We start from the raw sequence: 22,213 nt of genomic DNA, 5'->3' as shown, positions 1-22,213 counted from the left end.
AGGGCTGTGTGGTGTTTCCCCTCATCTGCCTTACTGAGATAAAAGCATAGAATCTCACAGGACCCACACGGGACAGGCTCTTCCTTCGCCTGTCCTCTTGTCCCGCTCTGCATCCTCGACACCTCCCCATGCTGCAGAAACCCAAGGTGTCCCTTGCCAGGTCCCAGCTGTCACATGCTTTTTAGTGGTTACCTTGGTGATAGTCAATGCAAAAAAAAAAAAGTTACGTCATCAAAATTTTAACAGTGCTTCTCCCCGGAGTACCTAGCACCTACAGCCTGACCCCCACCCATGGTACCCTTCCTTAATCTTTTGACTTTTCGCCCTTTATTGGAGGCTGAGCAAACTGTCTGCCCTGAGGTATCTGTCCCACGTTCTAATGATAATGTGTGGAAGGAAATGATTGCAGGCAAGTGATGGATGAGGTGAGCTGTGACTGCCTGGAGCACTGGAAGGGCAGAGGAATGTGGCGGGGGTGAAGTGGTGGATATGGAAAGGCAGTACCACCCCCCACCCCCCACGAGTACATGCTCACACACAGACACACACACACAGATACATACATATGCACACACACACACACACACACACACACACGCTTCATGCTTCCTCTTGCTTAGGGAAACAAACTGCAAAGGGGAAGGCCCACTTCATTGCAATGGAGTTTATGTTATTTTGAGGCAAGGGTTCTACGGGAAACTCCTCTTTTCTGTCCAGCCCACAGAAACTCAGTCATCAGCCCTGGAAATGTGTTCATTAGTAGAAATTGAACCTGCTGATGATAGACAGTAGCTGTCGGTCTACACATCTGTGATCTGCCATAGATTTCCAAGAAATTGGGTTCATAGCTCCCGCCTGTCTTATGAATGTGACATCTGAACACATTGCCCTGAGGAACTCAAGATGTGTCTACATTTACTCCTCAGCCTTTGAAATTGTTAGCCTCTACATCTGAGAATAGAAAGGACTTTGTGGGGCTAGAAGATGGCTCAGTGGTTAAGAGCACTGACTGCTATTCTAGAGGACCTGGGTTCTGTTCTCAGCACCTACATGATGGCTCCCAATCTTCTGTAACTCCACTTCCAAGAAATCTGATGCCCTCTTCTGGTCTCCATGGGTACCAGCCAGGCATGGTGCTCTTACATACTGTTGTGCCCAAATTCTGAACCCCAAAATCACCAAGAGACCCATCTGATGCAAAAGCAAAGCGTCTTTTATTATTGAACAAGTTAACTGTATTAGCTCAGGCCCTCCATCCGTTCACATGGCAGGTGGAGAGAGAAGGGCCTGAAGGAGCCACAAGTCAGGAAATTTTATTGGGCAGAGCAAGGGGAGTATCTAGGGGTTCGTAACAGTCTCAGAATTGGTGTACTACTGGGCTTGGATGACCTGTCCTGTGCTGATTGGTCAACTGGTTGCTATGGCCTATAGGCCCTCCCCTAGTGACTAGGGCAGGTCCAGCAAGGTCAGAAGGCTGGAAACTCAGCAACATGTGCTGAGTCAGAGGCCTACATCTTGCTGTGTCTTTTCTGCAGCCTGTCATGGTTGCTAAAGCAAGGGGCTGGAGGAGGGTCTGGTCCCTTCAATACATTCAGGCAAAACACCCATACATATAAAATAAACATATGTAAATCTTTTTTTAAATGTCCAGAGCAGTCATGGAAAGCTCAGTCGCTGCTCAGAATTGTATTGAATGCTCTTCATTTCTTTCTTTCTTTTTTGGTTTTTTCGAGACAGGGTTTCTCTGTATTGTTTTGGAGGCTGTCCTGGAACTAGCTCTGTAGACCAGGCTAGCCTCAAACTCACAGAGATCCACCTGTCTCTGCCTCCCGAGTGCTGGGATTAAAGGCATGCGCCACCAACGCCCGGCCCACTCTTCATTTCTTAAAGAAAAACTCTCATGTGATTGGTTCAGAACATGATGTGTACGTGAGGTCGGTGGAGGTCTGAGGTGCATTCATTCAAGAAAAGATGCTACTGTTTCTGTGGAAATGTCATGAGAGGAAAGTAAGGAGCTGTGTCCTGGAAATGGCATGCTCCAAGTGTGTATGTCTCAGTCACTGTTCTATTCCTGTGAGGAAACCAGGGCCAAAGCAACGTTTAAAAGAAAGCATTTAGCTGGGTGTTGGTGGCGCACGCCTTTAATCCCAGCACTCAGGAGGCAGAGGCAGGAGAATCTCTGTGAATCTGAGACCAGCCTGATCTACAAAAGCTAGTTCCAGGACAGGTTCCAAAGCCACAGAGAAACCCTGTCTCAAAAAGAAAGAAAGAAAGAAAGAAAGAAAGAAAGAAAGAAAGAAAGAAAGAAAGAAAGAAAGCATTTTTAACTGGGGGCCTGCTTAACAGTTTCAGAGGGGAGTCAATGACCGTCATGGTGACGAGCGTGGTCACACTGGAGAGCAGCTTAAAGCACACACCATGCACACACAAAGTCACAGGCAGAGAGGGGGAGGCAGTGCGGTCAGAGCTTGGCCTGAACCTTCGAAAGCCCACCCCCAGTGACACACCTCCCCCCACAAAGCCACACCTCCTGATCCTTCCGGAACAGTCCACCACTGAGAACCAGATACTCAAACATGAGCTCATGGAGGCCATCCACCTTCAAACCACCACAGTGTGTAGGAGGACCCTCTGCGCTTGGCCCAACGACACAAACGGGCAGACATGGCAGAGTATCATAAAGTAAGTAACTAGGTTTTGAAAGTCGGTTGTTTTCTTCTTGATGACTTTGGGGGTGGTTCTCTGTCTCTCAGCCTTCTTCTGAAGTAAAGACGGACTACCTGTCAATCATAATGGACCCAGATGAAGTCCCCCTGGATGAGCAGTGTGAACGGCTGCCCTATGATGCCAGCAAGTGGGAGTTTGCGCGGGAAAGACTTAAACTAGGTAATGTATTTTGTTTGACAGATTCTAAGCCCGTGAGAACAAGCTATTCCATGCAGCACACTTGTTTTGAGAAAAGCAACAGAGAGCTAGGTTTAGGAGTCTACCCTCCAGCTGCCCACCGACTAGCTGGAGTCATGGACCAGAGAGAACACAAGCTGTTGCTGAGACAATAGGACAAGGCAACAAGAAGCACCTTTGCCATCACTCAGTAGTTATTGAGCACTGAGCGGCAGGTGCCAGCATAAGCCGTAGAAATGCCAAGATGTTTCAGTCTCTTCCCTCCGAATTGAGTCTCCAGCCTGTGGGTAAATGAAGGAGGAAGGAAAGAGAGTCCTTGGCTTACAAGCCCAGGCAGCCTTAAATAACGAAACTACTGGGGACTAGACACGTTGCCTAGAACACAATCCAGCAGAGTGACGCTCGGACAAATCAAGCCCTCTGTGCAGACTCACGTTGTAAGATGTCCCGTGACTTTCCTGGTGTGCTGTGGTCCAGCCCTAAGGGATTACTGAAGTTTCACTTTTGAAGAGCAGAAACAGGTTTTCCAGGTAGGGAAGATGTTGTAAACAGCAGGCCCTGTGCGTACCCCCAGTTCCTCTGGCTCAGACGTCACAATGAGCTTTTATCTCCAGCTCTGGCCTTGCAAAACAATTGAAGCCTCAATTACCCCTACCCAATACGTTTGGAGCATGGCTTCTGAAAGTTCTCCACTCCGCTTCCGTGTATGCCAGAGTCATTAGCGGTTGGAACTAGGAAAACAGATTGTGAGCCCAATGTTCTCTGGGCTTGTCACTCTCGGAGCCAGAGAGCTGGCTGTTCTGGCACTGTGACCCCTCTCTTCACAGGCAAGTCTCCCTGGGGTGGTGGTGACAGAGAGGGTAAAACGGTTTTTCTCTTAGGTCTCCAAACACTTGCTTACAGGGAGAGGAAAGTATCGATGTAGGTCCTGTCTGGCTCGGGGGGAAAACATTTGAAAGTCAGCTGAAAGCTGTAGAAAGCCAGAAATGGCTGCTTGGGGGTGGACTGGGGGGGGGGGGGAATCTACTAAACATGGAGCAGTTATACGAAGTAGCACATTGGATGTATTCCTTCTGCCAGGCACAGTTCAAAAGTGGCTCACTGAGCCCCTCGGTGACCTTGGCAGGGAACACACCATCATTTTCCCCACAATCAGGACCTGTTCTCGGGCCATGCTGCTTTCCAAACTCGTTAGCTAGGATTAGACATGCTTCTCCCCGGACAGGATCCGTGAGAGCTCCCTGCCAACTCCTGACCCCTACCCCAGCCCGCGCCAGCCCTTCATTCCCTGTCAGTTTAGTTCACAGCACATCCCTCTAGGCTTTTCCCTGGTCTCCAGAGTTCCCTTGGGCTCAGGGGATTCACACAATCACATTTCATAAGCTTTTCCTTGGTGAAGGTTTTTCTTGTGAGCGCTGTGCTGTGTGAAGGGCCTCAGCTGTGATTTGGCTGCCGTCCACCTGAGTGTCTCTGACTAGTGAGAACCGGCGTCGAGCCTTTTAGTGCACAGTGTGGCCACAAGATGGGAGGAGTGCCCCTCTGATTAACGTGGGAGCCGGGAGGCCCCAGACTTCTTGGTTCTTGCTAGCCAAAGAAATGACAAAGTGATTTGAAATCATGGCTGGCAACTGAAAGTTACCACGCTTGCATCTAAACTGATGGAGCAGGGGAAAAAAAAGATGGTCTGATAGACAGTGTTACATTGGGGTTTAAAAAAATTGTAAGACATGCACAGACCAAGTGGTGATTTTAGCAGCGCCCACTCTCTCTGTTGGCCACAACGCCCAGCCTTGTAGGAGGTAAGTCAGAAGTTTTGCTGCTTGACTGTTCAGTTGGAATTCGGTGTTATTAGTGGAATTGCTGAAATTGAGAAGAAAAGAAAACTCCTTGGCTCCTTCAGGGTTCCTTACTAACCCTGGGAGAGAATGCAGCTCCTGGAAATGCACTGGTACTGTCTGATATCGTAGTCTGTTTCTATTAGCAAGTGATATACAGGCAAGTTTTCTAGCACGGGGAGGCACACAGGGAATCAGGAGCCGGGTCATTACAACAGTCAATAAGGACCAGCTCCCTTGATTGCCAGAGAGGGTGGCATTGATTAGCTTTTGCCGCAGAGACCAGAGCACCTGACAGAAACTTAGGACAGGAATGATTTTTGGTTGTTGTTAATGGCTTCAGGAGGTTCTGCCCATGGTGGCCTGGCATTGTTTGTAGCAGAGGCATCCTGGTGGCAGAAGTCTATGTATGAGCATGGGTGGGTCTCACTTCGCAGAAGACAGGAAACAGAGAGACAGGCAGACAAGGATAACCCACCCCCAAGAAACCTCCCCAAGTGACCTATATCCACTGGCTCAGCCTACCTCTTACAGCTCCAGGAAACTCCTCACCCTCACCAACCAAATAACACCACAGCTCCAGATCAAGCCCTCACTCAACATTTGAATCTATGATAGACATTTCATGTTGGAAACATAATGGGGGCCGAGCTCATGTTACCCTGCACCCTCCCTAGGGTGACTAGAACTCTTCAAGGCCATTCCAGTACTTTTTGCCTTGTGTGACAGTGACTCACCATATCTCTGAACTTCTATGTGGCATTCCAGACAGCACTAAGAATTCCATCGAAAGACACTATCAGACTAGGTTAAGTTCAGTGTGAACTAGTCTGACTGCAACTAGAACCAGGGGTCTGAAGACGGACCAGTGCACAAGATAATCAAAGAGCCCACAATAGCTTGGTGTCATTTTATGGGGCTTCGGCCTGCCCAGTATGCACCAACTTATACCCCCTGATGGAAGCAGAACCCCCAAACACTTGTAACACAAAATGCCCGGTGATGGCCCAGAAGGGAATGTGTAGGGTCCACCCTGGAGAAAGGCAGGAGCTTTGGGGTGTGTGGAGAGACTATCAGGACATTTCTTGAGCTTGGGACCCTTCATATCAGATGGTGGGATACAACAGCTAAGGAACACCATTGTTCTTTTACTTTTTTTTTTTCCTGTTTTGGTTTTTCAAGACAAGGTTTCTCTGTGTAGCCCTGGCTGTCCTGGGACTTGCTCTGTAGAACAGACTGGCCTTGAACTCACAGAGATCTGCCTGCCTCTGCCTCTGCTGGGATTGAAGGCTTGGGTCAACACCACCCAACCTTTTTTTTTTTTTAAGCCATGAGGCCCCTGAGGAACTCTTCCCCACCTAATGTTGATGCTCAGCACTCTGGGAGTCACTGGTTGCTCTTCTGTTTTAACTTGAGTCCATTCTGGTTCAGACCATTTTACCTGGAAACAGGCTAGGGGGCTGTGTCTCTGTCCTGTCACATGCTCTAGGAGGAATCAAGTTGAGCAGTTGCCCATAGGACATGCTTGGCTTTTGAAAACCATGTCACCTCCTGGGTGTGTCCCAGTGTGTCCTCTTGTGATGATGCGTGTCATGGAAACTGCCTGGGTCCTAATTGGACTCCTCGTGATGGGCAGGAGCCTTGAAGCTGCAGCAAGATGCAGACTTCTGAGCAGCTGTGCATTGCTGGACAGGCTCCGACATGACAAAAGCTCCATCACAAAGCTTACGAGAGCATATGTACATACATGCATACATCCATACCCATATCCTTTGGGGGAAGGAAGGCTAATTAGTGGAAGGTGAATTACCAGGGCATTCTGAGGAAAGAGACTGAGATGGAAAAGAGGGTTAAATTAACCTAGCAGGCACATTTTCTTTCAACCAATGGTGTTCTGTTATTTCTATCCCTCCACCCTGCCCCACCCCAGAGGAGACGTCATCAGAAGAGCCCCTCAAAGTTGACTTTCTTGGTTTACCCTCCTTTCAACTAGGGAGTCGGTTTCTTATGGCTCGGTTTAGCTTCCTTATTGTGCAAAAGAGGACCCTAAGTAGAAATGATAGCTGAGATATCCAGGGGTATTCTGCCTAAAGGGCCTCGAGCTCCCGATCTCCCCTCCACAGGACTCTCTAGTAACTGTCCACCAAAGTCCTAACAGGGCACTCCATTCTGCTGTAACTGGGCAGGGTCACCGTTGTAACCTAACCGTGACTACACCAGGTACTTGATAATTCAGGCAGTGTCTCTCCCTCTCCAAGTTAAGTTGTCTCCTTCAAGAGTGGGGAAAGAGCCCAGTGGTGGTGGCACACATCTTTAATCCCAGCACCTGGTAGGTGAGGCAGGTATATCTCTGTGAGTTCAAGGCCAGTCTGGTCTACAAAGTGAGTGCCAAAGAGAGAAACCCTGTCTCAAAAAAAAAAAAAAAAAGTGTGCTAACAGTCACTATAGCAAAACATAACGGGCATCACAAAAGATATCCTGCTTTCTTAGGGCTCGGGCAATCATCTCTCTGGGGTTGAAGCAAATTACTACCCATGTTTGATGGCTCATGCTCGGAAAACCACAAGGGCTTGTAGTGATCTTATAATCATATAATAGCTACCAGGGAATGCTCTGACTAGCACAGCAGTCTGAGAAACGACCGAGTGTTTGTTCTTAAGATGGGAGGCATTGTTATAACTTCAGCAGTCACCCCTTCATCCTTTTTGCAGAAAACAGAGGGGATGACCTTGAGGATGAGAAAGAGGACTCGGAGCATATCAGTCCTGAAACAGTGAAAGAAACCACCTGGGTTTGGTTATTTTTTTCCCTCCTGTGATGCTCTATGGCAAGGGGAAATGGCCACTTTTCTTCTTTGAATGCCCTAAACTAGTCTTGAAGGATGTGGCCGAGTTGGGGTGGGAGGGCTCAGAGGCAGAGGAATGAGTTCAGAGGAAGGGACACCAGAAACGCACTCACTTGGCCTCCTTTGGGGTCAGTCCATTGCAGAATCCCTTCAAAGATGCGCGCCTCGCATCACACGTACAGCACGGCATTTCCTTCCTGGAAAAGACTCAGCCTTGCTGTTGGCTTCACAAACAAACCAAGGCCTTCTTCTATTGTAGGCAAATCGCTCGGGAGAGGGGCCTTTGGGAAAGTGGTTCAAGCATCTGCATTTGGCATTAAGAAATCACCCACCTGCCGGACCGTGGCTGTGAAGATGTTGAAAGGTAAGTTTGTGCATTCCCAAATGCTGTGGTCTAGCTTCCAGTGACCTTTCACCTTTGTGCACTCTCTAAATGTTGATGCAAGATTAATGTAGCCTAGGAATAAACAAGCTACTTCTGCTCCAGCCTTGGCTTCTTTGTTCCAGGACTGTTAGATTCAGCTACACTAGCTCAAAATAAACCTTGTCAATGGAACAATCCAAAATTGTCCATAGGAAAATGATCTCTGTCACCCTAAGGTCTTTCTTTTCTCACATCTCACGTAGGTTCAGAAGGTTAGTGTGGTCATGGTCCACTGTGGTTGTCAGGAAACAGCACACTTCACAAATCCCAAAGGCTAGGCCAGCGTCTGCCCTCACTATAACCTGAAACTAAAAAGCTAGAGGAAGTTAGTTGATCAAATTTTATTCTGTGATGCTGCTAAGCCCTTTCATGTTTATAAGCATTTCTTCTCTATAAGTAACAACCTTTTTTTTTTTTTTTTTTTTTTTTTTTTTGGTTTTTGGAGACAGGGTTTCTCTGCATTGCTTTGGAGGCTGTTCTGGAACTCACTCTGTAGACCAGGCTGGCCTCAAACTCACAGAGATCTGCCTGCCTCCCCCTCTCTATTGCAGATGAGGAAAAGTGGCTCAGAAAGGTTGAGCTGTCTGAGCCACAGACCCTGGCTTTTTCTCCTTACCATACAAGGATACCATTTATCAGGAATTGTTAAATTATAAGGCAGAATATTATAATTTGAGATTGTTTTCAAGGCCATTCTCCTCTACATAATCCAGAATACATTTGTAAACTCAGGGCTGGAGAGGCAGCTCTGCAGTTAAGAGCACTGGCTGCTCTTCCAGGAGACCCGGGTTCAATTTCCAGCATTCACACAGTAGCTCACAACTGTCTGTAACCCCAGGGGATCCAGCGCCCTCTTCTGGCTTCCACAGGCACTAGGCACACATGCAGTGCACATACACATAAAATAAAAATAATCTTTATACTGTCATCATTGATAGAACAGAGATTTCTACAGCATCCATGCCACAGAATTCTGGAAGAAAAAAGTCAATCCCTCAAGCCTTCTTGCTTAAAGCAGTTTACTCTCTGTTCCAGGGGAACTGGAAAAAGCACAATGTCAGACAAAGGCCATATTCAAAAGCCCTTTCAATGTGTTCCCAAGTTAAACCTTAAACTTTTTGGCCCTCACACTCAAATGAAAAAATGTCCAAAATGAGAAAACTAATAGCACTGTTTATTTATACAAAAATATTTGTTGAGCAGCCACTGTCAGCTGACCCCTACCCCAGCCAGGCTTTCCGAGTTTATCTGGTTATTATTAAAAAATGATCCCATCTTATAAAATACTATATCAATATCTACCACAATGTTAAGTACACACACCTTTGACCCACTTCCAGGACTTACTCAAGCTGCCTATTATAGTTTTATTTCTAATAGTAAAAAAATAATAATAATGCTGGGTGGTGTACACCTTTAATCCCAGCAAGAGGGAGGCAGAGGCAGGCATTTCTCTGTGAGTTCCAGGCCAGGTTGGTCTACAAAGCGAGTTCTAGGACTGGCTCCATAGCTACTGAGAAACTCTGCCTTGAAAAACAAAAACAAAACAAACAAACAAACAAAAAACCCTGTGGCTGGGGCAGTAGTTTTGTCTGCCAAACAACCATGAGGACCTGAGTTTGAGTCCCTGTCTCAAAATACATGGTAGACAGACCCTGAGGAATGGCACCTGGGTTGTCCTCTGGCCTACACACACACACACACACACACACACACACACACACACACACACACACATGCATGCATGCGTGCATGAGTACACACACACAAAACTGAGAACTATACACATTAGTCCATTAAAAGGAATGAAAAGGCTGGAGAGATGACTAAGTGGTGACAAACACTTGTCCTTGCAGAGAACCCGAGTTTAATTCCCAACACACACATAAAACAAAAATAAAGAAAGCTTTTTTAAAAATAGAAATGAGAAGAATTCTTGATATTAAAAGGGGGGCGTGAAACTAACTCTGTGTGTGTGTGTGTGTGTGTGTGTGTGTGTGTGTGTGTGTGTGTGTGTGTGTGATGAAAATTTGTACGACTCGGTCCTCTTCTTCCACACTTGGGTCCCCGGGATCGAACTCAAGTCATCAAGGTTAGTGGCAAGCCCCTCCCTCACTGAGCCATTGTGCCAGCCCTCAGTGGGTATTGTAAGTGTATATGGAAAGGTCTGAACTGTTCACAGTGGCTGCTTCAAGTGACTTGCACTTTTCACTCTAGACCCTCGAACTCCTTTTTGTTTCTTTTTCTTGTCTTTTGACTTTGGGTGCTGGATATGAAACTCAAGGCTTTGCATATGCTAAAGGCATGCTCTGCCACTGTGCTATAACCACCTACATGCACATACATGCAGACACATACACACAAACATGCACACATGAATATACACATACACACTCTCTCACACACCCCTACTCAGATCTCCATACTCTAGCTCATACTGTTGGAATCTTTTTTTTTCTTTTTTTCTTTTTTTGGTTTTTACGAGACAGGGTTTCTCTGTTTTGGAGGCTGTCGGTCCAGCCTGGCCTCGGAACCCACAGAGATCTGCCTGCCTCTGCCTCCCGAGTGCTGGGATTAAAGGCGTGCGCCACCAACACCCGGCTTGTTGGAATCTTTTTACAGTAACACTTTTTAGTATTTTTAACATACCTCAAATTAGGAATGCCTCAAAATAGCTAACAGGAACAAATACAAGAGGAACTCAGTTTAGATTCTACACTATTGGTTCTTGAACTGATACAGGTGATTGCCAAAAATGAAGTTACAGTTGGAGGGTGGTCAAGAGCACTTGCTACTTGTGCAGAGGACTTGGGTTCAATTCTCAGCACCCATATGGTGGCTTAAAACCACCTGTAACGGGCTCTGGTTGGTGCTTTTTTTCTGGCCTCTACAGATACCAGGCACACACATGATGCAGGCACAAACACCCATACACATTTAAAAACCAAAAAAAAAAAAAGGTAGTTAATATGAATCCTTGTTGCCTGAGATAACCCTTGAATTCCAGGCATGAAGGAGTCTATGAAGAAGATAACACATTTTTAGGTGTTTATAGAAGCAGCTATCCTGATTTTGCAGAGCCCACCACCTCCCCCTCTCCCCTTCCTCTCTTGTGACTCCCTAGAAAGGGGAATGAGAAGAGGGAAGGTGTGGGCGGCCCCCTGCTTGAAGGAGTCTTGCCTCACCTGTTTCTGCTTGAAGGGAAGCCTTTGGAGGTCATGAGGTGGTGGACTCTGAGTCAGCACATTGTTGAGCACAGCCAGGCCACAAAAAGGAAATGTCCAGTGACTGAGGCCACCAACACAGCGGGCCTCACCTCGATGCAAAGGATGTTGGCTCAGGAGGGTAGGAGGATTACAAACAGTCTAGCTACTTGGCTTTTTGCAGAATGTGGGGAAGTTAATGAAGCAACCCATGGTGAGAAATGACAAACAAGAAGGGCACTAATGTCCCCTTCAGGGCAGAAGCAGCCCCATTGTCCCATACCCTAACTCTTCCCTGCTTCTTACACAGAGGGGGCCACAGCTAGTGAGTACAAGGCTCTGATGACTGAACTCAAGATTTTGACTCACATCGGCCATCATCTGAACGTGGTTAACCTTCTGGGAGCCTGCACCAAGCAAGGAGGTAAAGGAGAAGGTGGGAGGGGCTGCTGTGCTATCTGCTTTGCATAAGCTGAGAAGGGAACTCTAGACTCACAAGAAGGGGAGCTCTTGACTCAAATAATTCCCTCCCCTCACCCCTGAGAAAATGGCCACCCAGTGCTTTGGAAGAAAGCCACTCCCTTTTAGATACCTTTCCCCAGATTCTAGGTCAAATGCCAGGCCTTTTTCTCTTAGGTTGACTTGTTGGGGGGTAACTATGGTTTAAGAGGCTACACACTCCCTGAAGCTACACAGAAACCACAGCCGGCGAAATCCCAAGAGAAGGTGACATGGGAATTAACCAGAAGGGCCCCTTCCTTCTGAGTGACCATCAGGACAGGCCTTAGCCACAGGGGCAGAGAAATGGAGCTGTGCTGTGCTGTAGACCATTGGGCCCAAGCATGCCCTCGCTGATTTTAATTCCTCTGTGGTAAGGTTAGTACTTCTGTGTGAACAGAAGCTTAAGTCATGAAGGTGCTAAGGAGTTGTACATAAAAGGTCTTCAGTTTCCCAACACAGAAAACAGAGATGGAGGAACAGAGGTAGAAAAGGAGGTGGCAAGTAGAAAGACGTGCTAAGGGAGCAGGAACACACAGTCCTCGTGAGCCAGACAAGACCCCGTAGCTTCTAACCTTGGGTTAGCCTTCTTCGAGCATCTGCCCCAGTGACCACGTTCCGTCTGCCTCAACATTGTACCTGGAAGATGGAATAAAGCCTCTGAGACTGAGAAGCTGGTGGTGGGGAGACCCCAGCTCTTGAAGCAACTTCCTTTCTGGGACCCTGAAGGGCAAGGGGGTGCTATCAGAATTTAAAAACCAGTAAAGTAATGATAGTAACTGAAATGCCACTTTCCCAGAGTGTCACCCTTGGTGAGACTCCAAGCCTCACCAGGCACCAGCCTAGTGTGGAGTTTGTTGGTCACTAGCCACTAGCCTTCAGGGGTCAATGCTCACTTCCACCTGGAAGTAGTTCTGTGCGATTGGGGAAGCACTGAGCCGTGCAATGGAGGCCGCCATGCTACCACCTGAGATCCCCAATGCAATGGGAAGAAGGCAAGCAGCCTGTGGGCTCAGAATGGCTCACCCCCTTCAGATAGTCAGGGTGGGAGAAAAAAGAGAGAGAATAATATTTTGTGGCATGACATTTAAATGTCTGTGTTCACAAAGCTTTATTGGAGCAAGGTCATATTCTTAGATCTATTAAAAAGGGCCATTTCTATGCTACAGAGGCTGAGTTGAGTAGTTGATTCATAGCCTCTCCTCCCAGTTGCCCCTTCAGGCCTGACACATATAAACACAGGTTAGTCTGAGGTCTCAAGGGCTGACTGGAAGCTGTCAAATGGCTGCCTGACTTGGCGTGGCTGAGCCTGTGCCATTTGGACCGCAGGGCCTCTGATGGTGATCGTGGAGTACTGCAAATACGGAAACCTGTCCAACTACCTCAAGAGCAAACGTGACTTATTCTTTCTTAACAAGGTAAGGATTTGTCCTTCTTTTGCTGTGGCTTTTGTATGCTGATCTCAGTCCATCGCTGAGGGGAGTTGGCAGAAACCCCAGTGAGGACGACAGAGGGACACTGCTCACTGGCTCTCATCCCCGGCCTTGGTCAGCTACTTTTCCTACTTGGCCCAGGCCCACCTGCCTAGGGATGGCACTGCAATGACAACAACAAAAATGCCCCACAGACCAGTGTGACAGAGATAACTCCTCAGTTAAAGCTCTGTCTTCTTAGGAGACTCTAGTTTTTTTTTTTTTTATGTTGTTCTTCTGTTTTGCTTTTTTTTTCCGAGACAGGGTTTCTCTGGGTAGCCCTGGCTGTCCTGGAACTCACTCTGTAGACCAGACTGGACTTGAACTCTCAGAGATTCTCCTGCCTCTGCCTCCTGAGTACTGGGATTAAAGACATGTGCCACCACAGCCCAGCAGGTGACTCTAGTTTATGTCACATTAACAAAAACTATCCAGGAAGCACAGTTTTAATGGCAGCAATTGCATTGCCATATAATCTGGCAAACATAATTCTTTTAGGGGGATGGGAGTTGAGATAAGTCTCACTTTGTAGCTTTGACTGTCCTGGAATTCACTATGTAGACCAGGTTGGTCTCAAACTCATAGAGACCCATCTTCCTCTGTCTCCCAAGTGCTGTGTGTGTGTGTGAGTGTGTGTATGTGTGTGTGTGTGTGTGTGTGTGTGTGTGTGTGTTTGAGCACGTGTGCACATATGTAGGTACAACTTACCCTTGTGTGAAACCCAGGTGTTGACATGGGTAAGTCTTCCTCAATTGCTTCTCCACTTTAGTTTTTGAAACAGGGTGTCTCATTGAACCTAGAGCTGGCTGTTGCCTCTAGACTGGCTTGCCAATGAGCCCATGGGATTCAGCTGCCTCTACCTGCCCCAAGCAGTAGGGTTACCTGGCCAGATTTTATGTAGATGCTGGGGATCTGGACTTAGGTCATCATTCTTGCACAACAAACACTTTATCCACGGAAGTTAACCCCAAGACACTTGTTTCTTAAAGCAATAATAATGAATATACTTATCTTCACTTACTAGATAAACCAAGAAAACAAACAGTTGAGTGGTTTCTATAGTCACCAATAGAGCAGTGATAGGCCAGAGCTAAAAATAGTTTTGTTTGTTGTCTTTTGCTCTTCCTCTTCTATTTTACTATTGTTGTTATTTTATAATTACACACACACACACATATACACATGCATGCATGCACACAGTGTATGCACACAGTGTATGCACACAGTGTATGCACAGGTATGCATGCAGAGGCCAGATGAACACTCTGGAATCTTGCTCTGTCAATCTCCTCCTGGAGCAAGGATAGTAGGCAGCGAGCCCCAGTGATCCTCCTGCCTCCACTCCCCATAGCACTCGAGTTACAGGTGTGCAAAGCCATAGCTGTGAGTTTTGTTTGCTTGTTTTTGTTTTTATGACAGGGTTTCTTTGTGTGGCCCTGGCTGTCCTGGCACTCACACTGTAGACCAGGCTGGCCTCAGCCTTAGAGATCCACCTGCCTCTGCCTCCCAAGTACTGGGATTAAAGACTGGGATAATAGCTTTATGGCCTGTTTTTCACATTTGTGCTGGGGATTGGAACTTAGGTCCTCATACTTTCAAAGCAACTGCTGTTATGCACTGAGTCATTTCCCCCAGCCCTTCAATAACCCTGATCCACAAAATAAAGCTGTGTCAGTAACAAAAGGAACATCTGAGGGACTGGGTAGGAAATGGGCCTGGTTGTTAGCAGATCCTAAGACTGATCCCCAGAACTACACACACACATACAAAAACCAAACAAGAATACCTGAGCCAAGACCGGAGGACACACAAGACTTTAAAGAAACATTGACTCTGAGGAAGAAACAGTTTATTCAGACATTGTGGTGTGTTATGTGGTACCATTGCTGTGTCCCTCTCTGGGCTGGAGAAGTCTGGGAGACAATGCTTGCCAGTGTTAGCCAGTCACTGGCAGTGGCAGTGAGGAGCACACTGGAGGCAAGCTCTCTGGCTCCAAAACCAGACTTTCCAGGTTTAAATCCTGCATCTCCTCTCATGAAACCAGACCTTGAACAAGTTACTCAGTCTCTCTCCGTTTTGGTTCCCCGTGTATTAAGTGGCACTAATAATGGAATCCCAGATGGGATTGTTGGGAAAACGAAACTCTTCCCTTAAGTGATTAGTTGTCACCTTTCGTCATCTTTGATCCACTGGGATGTTGAAGGATGTTGTAGCTCAGTGGGAGGGTGCCCGCCTATTTGTGTGAGGCCCTGTATCCATCCCCTCACCTGCACTGGAAAAACAGACTGAGAGAGCCAGAGATAGAGAAGGTGACACAGAGACAGACACAGAGAATTCAGCTACATGGCAGATGAACCTTCAGACTTCTAAGATGTGCCCATCTCTGCCATGTAGGGGAGAGTCTTTGTACATAATTGAACCACAGGATACAGCCAGGTGTTGTGGTATATACTTGCAATCCCAGCTACTCCTGAGGCCGAGATGGGAGGACTGTGTGAGCCATGTGTTTGAGATCAGCCTGGAAAATAGCATGAGACCAGGACTGGAGAGATGGCTCAGCAGTTAAGAGGTCTTGCTGCTCTTCCAAAGTTCCAGAGTTCAGTTCCCAGCATCCACATCAGATAGCTTGCAACTGTCTATAACTCTAGCTCCAGGGGATCTGTTATCTCTGCTCTCTGGGAGTATCTGTGCTCCTGTGCACATACCCAAACACACACGTGTACACATAATTTAAATAAGCAAATAAGTATATACATATATGGAAAGAGACCCTTCACAAACAAAAGCAAACAAACAAAAAAACAAAAAACAAAAGCAAAGCACTGGAAAGCTGACCCATTCTTTTATCCCAGACTATGCTTTTATCAAAGACATAGGTGCTCCACCAAAGCATTGAGAATATATTACATACCTGCCCTCCTTTTTGAGACAGTGTATCTCTGGCCATCCAGGAACTCTCTATGTAGACCAGGCTGTCTACATAGCCTGGAACTCTATGAGTTATTCATAGAGATCCACTTGTCTCTGCCTTCGGGGTGCTGGAATTAAAGGCATGCACCACCACCACTTTTTTTTAAACTGTATTTCCCATTTTTAACCAAGCACACAAACAAACACAAATAAATATATAATCATATAATAAAGAAACTAACTTAAGGACATAGTAACCACAAGATGAAGATGGGAGAAAGACCTGTCTCAACTCAGCCCCTGTCTTAGAGCTTTTCCTGTGAGCCACACTAACCAAGGGTCGTGGTGTTGGATGCCCTGAGTCAAGAGCAGCGCAGATCCTTGTCAGTCCTGATGTCCTAGACTGGGTTCAGGAAGCTCTTAGCCCTCAGAACACCCCCAGGGACCTGGCAGGATGGAACGTTTGGGTTTGTGCATCCTTTGTTTGGAAGAGCTTGCTTCCTTTTGGGGCTATATTTAATGATTGCCTCCCCGTGGTACTTGGTGGAGCTGTGTTTTGTGGAAAACTTATGACTGTCTGTCACATTTGGAGTCTAAAGGAATAAAGAGTGACAGACAGACAGACAACGGAGCAGCCCAAAAGACAAAATTGAAAACATGTTCTATTATTTCCCAAGTTTGTCAAGATTCTTAAATATGCTTTGTAGCAAATCCACTCTTTTGGCAGGATCCCAAAAGTCCACTAAATTAACTGAGTATACCTTTGATTAGGGGTCAGAGGAAGGGTAGGGTGACTTGGGGACAGCTTCCATGTTTTGGCTTCTGGGAGGTATGAGGAAAGAGGCGGTAGGTTTCCAGAATATAAAATTCTAGTCTACATCTGAGCAAGCTAATGACCTCATGAAAAAAAAAATTATGTTCTCTTTGTTTGTGTGTGTGTGTGTGTGTGTGTGTGTGTTTGTTTTTTACCTGCCCTGAGGAAAAGGTGTCTGGGCTGGGCAAATACTCTCCAGGCCTGAAATTCCAGACAAAGTTTGAGAAGAGCTGAGATAGCAAAACTCCTTCCAAGGACCTGACAGGGTGGGGTGTGCTCCCAGGATAGTCTCTTTTCTGTCCCTTGTATCTCAGCGTTGGAGCTGTCCCTCCTAAAGTCTGCTTGCTCTCTGTGCCCTCTAGTGGAGAGACCGCTCCCACTACTGAGACATATCTAGAAAACTCAAGGCAGGATGAACAGGCTGGTTAATCCTAGAGCTGCCATGCCCCTGAACCTCATTCCTTCCCAGCCCCTGTCTAGACATTGCCATCTAGCAGAACCTAGGCTGCAGACATGGTACAGAGAAAGCCACTGGACAGGATGTGTTTCAAGTGTCAAGTAGTAGATGAATTATTGAAGGCAAAACACTAGACCATGTAAGTCCTTTCCTATGAGTCACAAAACATAAGATAGCGTCTTTTAGATGAGGAAAATGTATGATGATATTTTGTTTATAATCTTACAAATAAAACTTGTCTGAAGATCAGGCTAGCCACACCAGTTAGCCATAGAGGCCAGGCAGTGGTGGCACACACCTTTAATTCCAGAACTCGGGAGACAGAGGCGAATGGATCTCTTGTCCACCCTGGACTACAAGAGGTTGAATCTGTCTAAAAGAGAAACAGAGCTCACACAAAGGTGATTTCAGTACTTGGAATGAGACCCCTTTAATCCCAGCACTAGGGAGGTGGAGACAGGACTAATATGGCTGGGTGGAGAGAGGAATATAAGGCAGGAGGAGACGAGCTCAGTGTGGTCTGAGGAGTAGGGCAGTCTAAGCAATCTGAAGATGCAGTCAGAGGGCAGGATCACCTCTTTGGTCTGAACATTGGTAGAGGTAAGAACTCTCTAGTGGCTGGCCGCTTTGCTTCTCTGATTTTCAACTTTAAACCCAATACCTGACTCTGAGTTTTTATTACTAAGAACAATTAAAGAGGCTGGAGAGATGGTTCAGTGGTTAAGAGCACTGGTTGCTCTTCCAGAGGTCCTGAGTTCAATTCCCAGCAACCACATGGTGGCTCACAACCATCCATAATGAGATCTGGTGCCTTCTTCTGGGGTGCAGGCAGAACACTGTATACATAATAAATTTTTTAAAAAGAACAATTAGAATCCGTGCTACAAAAATGAAACTCAGAAAAATGATTAATAGAAAAGCAAGGAGAGTAGTTAGAGAAGGCAGAAGAAAAGCACCAAGACTCTGATGTCCAGAGGGAGTGGCCTTTGCTCTTCCTTAGGGTGGATTGGTTGGTCTTGAATGAAAGGGAAACCCAGAGAAAAGTGCATCTTCTCCCCTCTCCCCAAGAAACCAGAAGAACTGGTAACCTGAGCCTCCACAGGGGTTAGAGGCAGCTCTTTTCACACCATTGAGTGACAAATCTTGAAGGTCTATGTGGCCTTTCAAGCAAGATGGCATGTACCATGAAAAGCAGTGGAGAACACAGACTTGGGAGTTTGTCAAACTGCATGTCTGGCTTTGCCAATTAGTAGGTGTGGCTTTGGTGACACAACTCTTCAGAACCTGCTTTGTGTCCAATTGTTTAAGAGTGAGAGAGACGACTAAATAGTTAAGAGCACTTGCTGCTCTTGCAGAGAACTGGAGTTCGGTTCCCAGCACCCATATTGGGTGGCTTACAACCTACTATGACCCCAGTGACGTTGTCTAACTTCTGTGGACGCCTGAATGAATATGCACAAAAATAAAAATAAAATAAATCTCTTTAAAACACACACACACACACAATTGTTTCACAACATAAACTCTTGGGAAAATAGAGAATATATACAATAGTCACACTAAATGCTTGATATTTATCAGCTGCTAGGAATCTCTTTCAGTTGACTTAAGGTGTTTTCTAGGAGCTCAAGCAAGGGCACAAGAGGGTCTCCAACCTGGGATATCCTCAGGAGCCAGTGCCACCACCCTGTGCCGTGGCTCCCCGATCCTCGTTGGGCCTCTCTCACGTCCCTGTTTCTTGTCTGTTCTAAGGAAGCGGCCTTACATACAGAGCCCAAGAAAGAAAACCTGGAGCCAGGCCTGGAACAGGACCAGAAACCCAGACTTGACAGCGTGGACAGCAGCGAAAGTTTCGCCAGTTCAGGCTTTCAGGAAGACAAAAGTGTGAGCGACCCTGAAGAAGATGAGGGTAGGCATTCCTTCCTTCCTGGCCTCCATCTGGGTACTCTTACAATATACTGGGCATCTCACACATTTTTCTTATTTATTACCCCAATAAACAACCTGGGAGTGAGGGTAATGTCCTAGAGAGACAAGATTTAAATAAAGATTATTTACAGCGTTGCTAACTATGATAAGAACTGTTCCCTTCTCTCTGCTTGGGACTTTCTGTCTTACCAGGTCACCCATTCTCACCCAACCCCTGTCCCCCTACCCTTCACCCCCACCCCCACAGTCTGGAAAAAATCTCTGAGGTTCATGTTGAGATTCACATTCTCTTGCAAATGAACCTTGGTGCCCTTGTTGGTTTGTTTTATGTTTTGTGACTATTGTCTTATTAAACTGGGATTTGCCACAGTCCCGAAAGTCTTGACAAGATTCTAACTCTTGCTAGATTGTGGTGAGATCTCCAAGCAGCCCCTCACCATGGAAGATCTGATTTCCTACAGTTTCCAAGTGGCCAGAGGCATGGAGTTTCTGTCCTCCAGAAAGGTCAGCTCGGCTCTTTACAGTTTTTTCTGCTTTCTTTAACTTTCTTAATCGGAGATAGGGAGAGGTTTTGAGATTTCAGAAGCTTTTGCTTTACATTTAAAATCTTATTTTCGTCTATGTTATCAAACTTAGAACCTGCCTGGAAGAATGCACATTTGCCTCTTGTTTTTCTTGCCTGTTCCCCACTTTCATTTCAATGTAACTGGTACATATAAACATGTAAATCACATATGCTAATTAATGTGTATTAATGATTCAAGTTTTAACACATGCATATGTTGGGTAATCTCTAAATCAGGTTAAATATTTCACAACTTTACTGTGAAAACTTTGAAAATTCATTCTTCTACATTTTGTCTCAGTGAGGCCTCTGCTGGGAAGCTGTCTTTCTAGTATTTGTTTATACTTATATTCTTGACTGTACAGTAGACACCACCACAATGGCCTTGATTTGTTCTGATGTGAAGAGGTATGGGTGTGGAACCTAGGCCCCAGAGGGTAGAATTTAATTTAAGGGAAGAAGATCTTCCTGGATGTTTGAACTACTCAAACCCAGCACCATCTTCAACAGAGTCTGTTACATTTCCAAACTGTCCAGGCTTCACAAAGATGCTGTTCCAGTACACCCACATGGGTCTTCTCCAAAAAAACCCTCAGCTCAAGCCCAGCTGTGGCTATCCCAGCACTCGGGAGGCTGAGAGGCAGGAGCATCCCTGGTACACCAACCCAGCTGAGTTCAGGGTCAATGTCATTACACAGCAGGGCTCTGTGCAGCTCTGGTTATCCTGGAACTTGCTTCAGTGATCCCTCTGCCTCTGCCTCCTGAGCTCACAGCCAGCTCAGAATTCTGTTTTAAAGACAGCAGCAGCAGCAAACAAATCACACTGATCCGAAGCTCCCAAAGACCTGATCTAAAAGGTTGTGGGGAAATCTTACTCGCTGGAGTAATTCAGACTGTCAGTGGGTTGACCAGTACACTCCCGCGGAACAGGAGCCTTGCCTATTTAGAACCTCTCTTTGGGGCCTCCTGTACTCTGCTTGCACCGTGTTTAATGGCGACTGGGTGTGTGCTGGGAGTGTCTTCCTTTCCCACGTATGAAATGGAACTTAGAATTAAGGACGATGACACTAGGGCCAGTGAGATGGCTCAGCTGGTAAAGGACCTTGCTGACAAACTTGATGGCCTAAACTCAACCCTGGGAGAGAATTGACTTCCACAGTTGTCCTCTACATGCATGCTTACACGAGTACACACACACACACACACACACACACACACACGCTTTAAAAAAAAAAAGAATTATGACCCAGAGTGGATACAGGAAATTAAGCAGCTGGATTAAGGAAGTGGGTTCATTACATAACTGTTTTATTATAGTGCATTCATCGAGACCTGGCAGCACGAAACATCCTTTTATCTGAGAACAATGTTGTGAAGATTTGCGACTTTGGCCTGGCCCGGGATATTTATAAGAACCCCGACTATGTGAGAAAAGGCGATGTAAGTCAGCCTGGTGTATATTTGATTCGTTTCTGCCCTGTCACCTCCCAGGCAGTCATCCCCCCAAATTCTCATGTGGTGGTCCAGAGCAGCTGTGTCCCCGAGAACCTTTGTGGTGGTGTCTGCTGTCGTCTCTGAGCCCTGGCTGGGGACCTGGACTTAGAGGAGGACCGCACGAGGCTTGTTAGCCTAAGCAGCGTGCTGGGCCCTGGAGAGCCACATCAGTCCTTGCCTGCCACCCCTAGGGGAGTTTCATGTCACACTGGAAAGAACAGTGTGGCCTCTTCCCCTCAGATAAACCCAAATGATTGATTCAGCAGGTGGCTGTACCTCCGGGAAAAGTGGGGGGAGGGGGTGCGCTATCTTGAAGGGAGGAAGCTGCCTACCCCCAGGGATGCCTTTTGTGGGACCCATCTCCCTTCTGGCTCTCACTGGCCTCCCTTCCCCATTTGTTTTTGAACATAATGTTATTTGTCACTTACCGGGTGACCTCTGGTGTCCTGTCTTGTCTGGCCTCTGCCAGAAGGGCTTCAGCTTGTGACTGGCTCTCTGGATTGTTCTGCAGCAGAAGCTCTCAGACTGCGGAAATATTCACACCACCCAGCAGCCTTCTGAGCCACGGCTTGACATCCTCTCCCCATACCCCTTGATGCAGAATGTCTGGGGAGGGGTGGTGGGAGATTGCTTGGAATCTGCATTTTCAACAAGCTTCTGGACCATGGTGTGTGGATGCCCCCAGACAACACTTTCAGAACACCTTCTTAGTCACTCTTTCTTTGTTTTGTTGTTGCTTTTAACTTTAATTTTATTTTATAAGTATGGGTGGTCTACCTGAATGTATGTCTGTGCACCACATGCATGCAGTGCCTGAGGAGTCCAGAAGAGGTACCCTGGTACTGGAGGTACACATTGTTGTG

General features: G+C 46.7%; 1 protein-coding gene across 1 annotated transcript in view; it reads left to right on the top strand.

The window, feature by feature from the left end:
* Flt1 (fms related receptor tyrosine kinase 1) overlaps positions 1-22,213 on the top strand; it is a 158,026-nt gene that overhangs the window by 119,217 nt on the left and 16,596 nt on the right. Inside the window, exons 17-23 of the mRNA XM_005083180.4 lie at positions 2,754-2,886; positions 7,844-7,948; positions 11,522-11,635; positions 13,039-13,127; positions 19,115-19,271; positions 19,698-19,795; positions 21,174-21,296. Of these exons, the coding sequence (XP_005083237.1) occupies positions 2,754-2,886; positions 7,844-7,948; positions 11,522-11,635; positions 13,039-13,127; positions 19,115-19,271; positions 19,698-19,795; positions 21,174-21,296 (819 nt within the window). The remainder of the gene's footprint in view (positions 1-2,753; positions 2,887-7,843; positions 7,949-11,521; positions 11,636-13,038; positions 13,128-19,114; positions 19,272-19,697; positions 19,796-21,173; positions 21,297-22,213) is intronic.

This window comes from Mesocricetus auratus, unplaced genomic scaffold (genome assembly GCF_017639785.1).
Source record: "Mesocricetus auratus isolate SY011 unplaced genomic scaffold, BCM_Maur_2.0 Super-Scaffold_100008, whole genome shotgun sequence".
NCBI classification, from domain to species: domain Eukaryota; kingdom Metazoa; phylum Chordata; class Mammalia; order Rodentia; family Cricetidae; genus Mesocricetus; species Mesocricetus auratus.
Note: the sequence above shows the minus strand (reverse complement) of the source record. Positions and strands in the feature narration are given on the sequence as shown.